Here is a 2,500-nt window from a genome sequence, read left to right as displayed (position 1 = left end):
AAGTATGAGGGAAACCTGTATTATTACCACAGCTGTATATTGAGTATGAGAGGGAAACCTGTATTATTAACACAGCTGTATATTAAGTATGAGAGGAAACCTGTATTATTAACACAGCTGTATATTGAGTATGAGATGGAAACCTGTATTATTAACACAGCTGTATATTGAGTATGAGAGGGAAACCTGTAGTATTAACACAGCTGTATATTGAGTATGAGAGGGAAACCTGTATTATTAACACAGCTGTATATTAAGTATGAGAGGGAAACCTGTAGTATTAACACAGCTGTATATTAAGTATGAGAGGGAAACCTGTAGTATTAACACAGCTGTATATTGAGTATGAGAGGGAAACCTGTATTATTAACACAGCTGTATCCTCTCCCTCAGCTCTCTCCCTCTATGAGCTACTGGGCTATCTGGTGTTATTGAAAACAAGTGAAGGAGCTTTCTCAGAGATATATCTTTTTAAATGTATCCCAGGCTATTTATTTCAGATAATTTACATACAGTGTTGCAGCTGGATATTTTCAAATTGGGAAGGAAACCCTGTCTTTGCATTTTATTTTAATCACATCTGTTTTAATAAAAGAGCTTGTGAAAAGTGGCTTTGACTTAAAACTGAACATTTAGCCCACTTTGTAAAAAATATAGAGATATATATTGTGTATCGCCATTCAGCCGAAAAATACAGAGATATGATGATTGATTAATCTGAAAAATAATTCAGTTTAGTTAAAACAGTTTAATTGGTTATTAAAACCAATTTTTAATGACTACACACATTTGTTAATGACTACACACGTGTGTTAATGACTACACACGAAGGTCAAGTGTGTATTTAGGAGCTGGTAGGACACGCTCTTGTTTCTACAACTGAATTAGATTCATCTATCTGTGATCACTTATCTGCTCTTTTGTCTTGGAGTTTTAATTACAAGTTAATTGATGGAAAAGTGTGTGTGTGTTCCACAGATAATAAGGCTGCAGTGTTGATAGTTCTGTCCAATCAGGTCGGAGTTGTAAAAGATGCCATAGAGGAAATTGAACAGGTACACACACACACACACACACACACTCACACTCACATTCACATCCACACACACACTCAATCACACACACACACACTCTCTCAAACACACACACACACTCACTCACTCACTCACTCACTCACTCACTCACTCACTCACTCACTCACACACAGACACACACACACATACACACACACTCTCAAACACACACACACACACACACACTCTCAATCACACACACACACACACACTCAATCACACTCAATCACACACACACACACTCTCAAACACAGACACATACACACACTCACTCACTCACTCACTCACACACACACACACACACACACACACACACGTACACACACACACACACACACACACTCACTCTCACACACACGTGTACACACACTCTCAATCACACACACACTCAGTCATACACACACACACACACACATAACACATACCACACACTACACACACACTCTCACACACACACACAGACACACACACACATATACCACACGCTCACACACACACACATGATTTCACCAGCCTTATGCTTTAATTGATATTGTTAGTCATCAGCTATCATTAATGTTAACAGTACTACAGCTGTAATGTATCGCTATGGATACTTCTACTCACACACACACATCCACAAACACACACACACACTTCCACACACTTCCACACACACTCACTGACTATTGTCCCCCCCCCCCAGGCGTTATCGGAGGCCCAGGACCCGTTTGTTGACGTCCTCGACGATGACCAGGAGCCTCGAGGCAACCAGGACACCTATTGGTCGGAGAATGACCGGCGCGTGATTGGTCCGTGCCAGGGGCTGATGAAAGCGTCCGCGGCGTGCCTCAGGAAGCTGACCTCGGCCGTCAGGGCCAACGGTGATGTCACCACGTCTCAGCACCTGGCCCAGCTCGACGACCTGGCTGACATCACCAAGGACCTGAGTCCTGGGTAGGAGCACACACACATACACACACACACACACACACGCGCACACACACACACACACACACACTCTCACACACACAGGCACACACACACACACACACACACACACAGACACACACACACACACACACAGACACACTCAGACACACGCACACACACACACACTCAGACACGCCCACACACACACACACACCCCTCCACACACACACACAGACACACGCACACACAGACAAACGCACACACACACACAGACACACGCACACACACACACACACCTAGACACACACACACACGCTCACACACACGCTCACACACATGCTCACACACATACGCACACATGCTCACACACACGCTCACACACACATACGCACACACACATACGCTCACACACGCTCAGATCAGATCATCATGTGATCACACTGACCAATGGTATTTTAGACCTGGACTTCTCTAAGAGAAATTGGACCGAAAAGACGTAATTTTGGCTAGCCTGA

At 43.8% G+C, this 2,500-nt stretch overlaps 1 protein-coding gene across 1 annotated transcript in view; it reads left to right on the top strand.

Moving 5' to 3' along the window:
• The window catches only part of ccndbp1 (cyclin D-type binding-protein 1), a 17,264-nt gene that overhangs the window by 10,961 nt on the left and 3,803 nt on the right, over positions 1 to 2,500 (top strand). Inside the window, exons 7-8 of the mRNA XM_039799166.1 lie at positions 979 to 1,055; positions 1,759 to 2,009. Of these exons, the coding sequence (XP_039655100.1) occupies positions 979 to 1,055; positions 1,759 to 2,009 (328 nt within the window). The remainder of the gene's footprint in view (positions 1 to 978; positions 1,056 to 1,758; positions 2,010 to 2,500) is intronic.

Source organism: Perca fluviatilis, chromosome 4, assembly GCF_010015445.1.
Source record: "Perca fluviatilis chromosome 4, GENO_Pfluv_1.0, whole genome shotgun sequence".
NCBI classification, from domain to species: domain Eukaryota; kingdom Metazoa; phylum Chordata; class Actinopteri; order Perciformes; family Percidae; genus Perca; species Perca fluviatilis.
The sequence above is the reverse complement of the archived record's forward strand: the minus strand, read 5'-3'. Positions and strand labels throughout refer to the sequence as shown.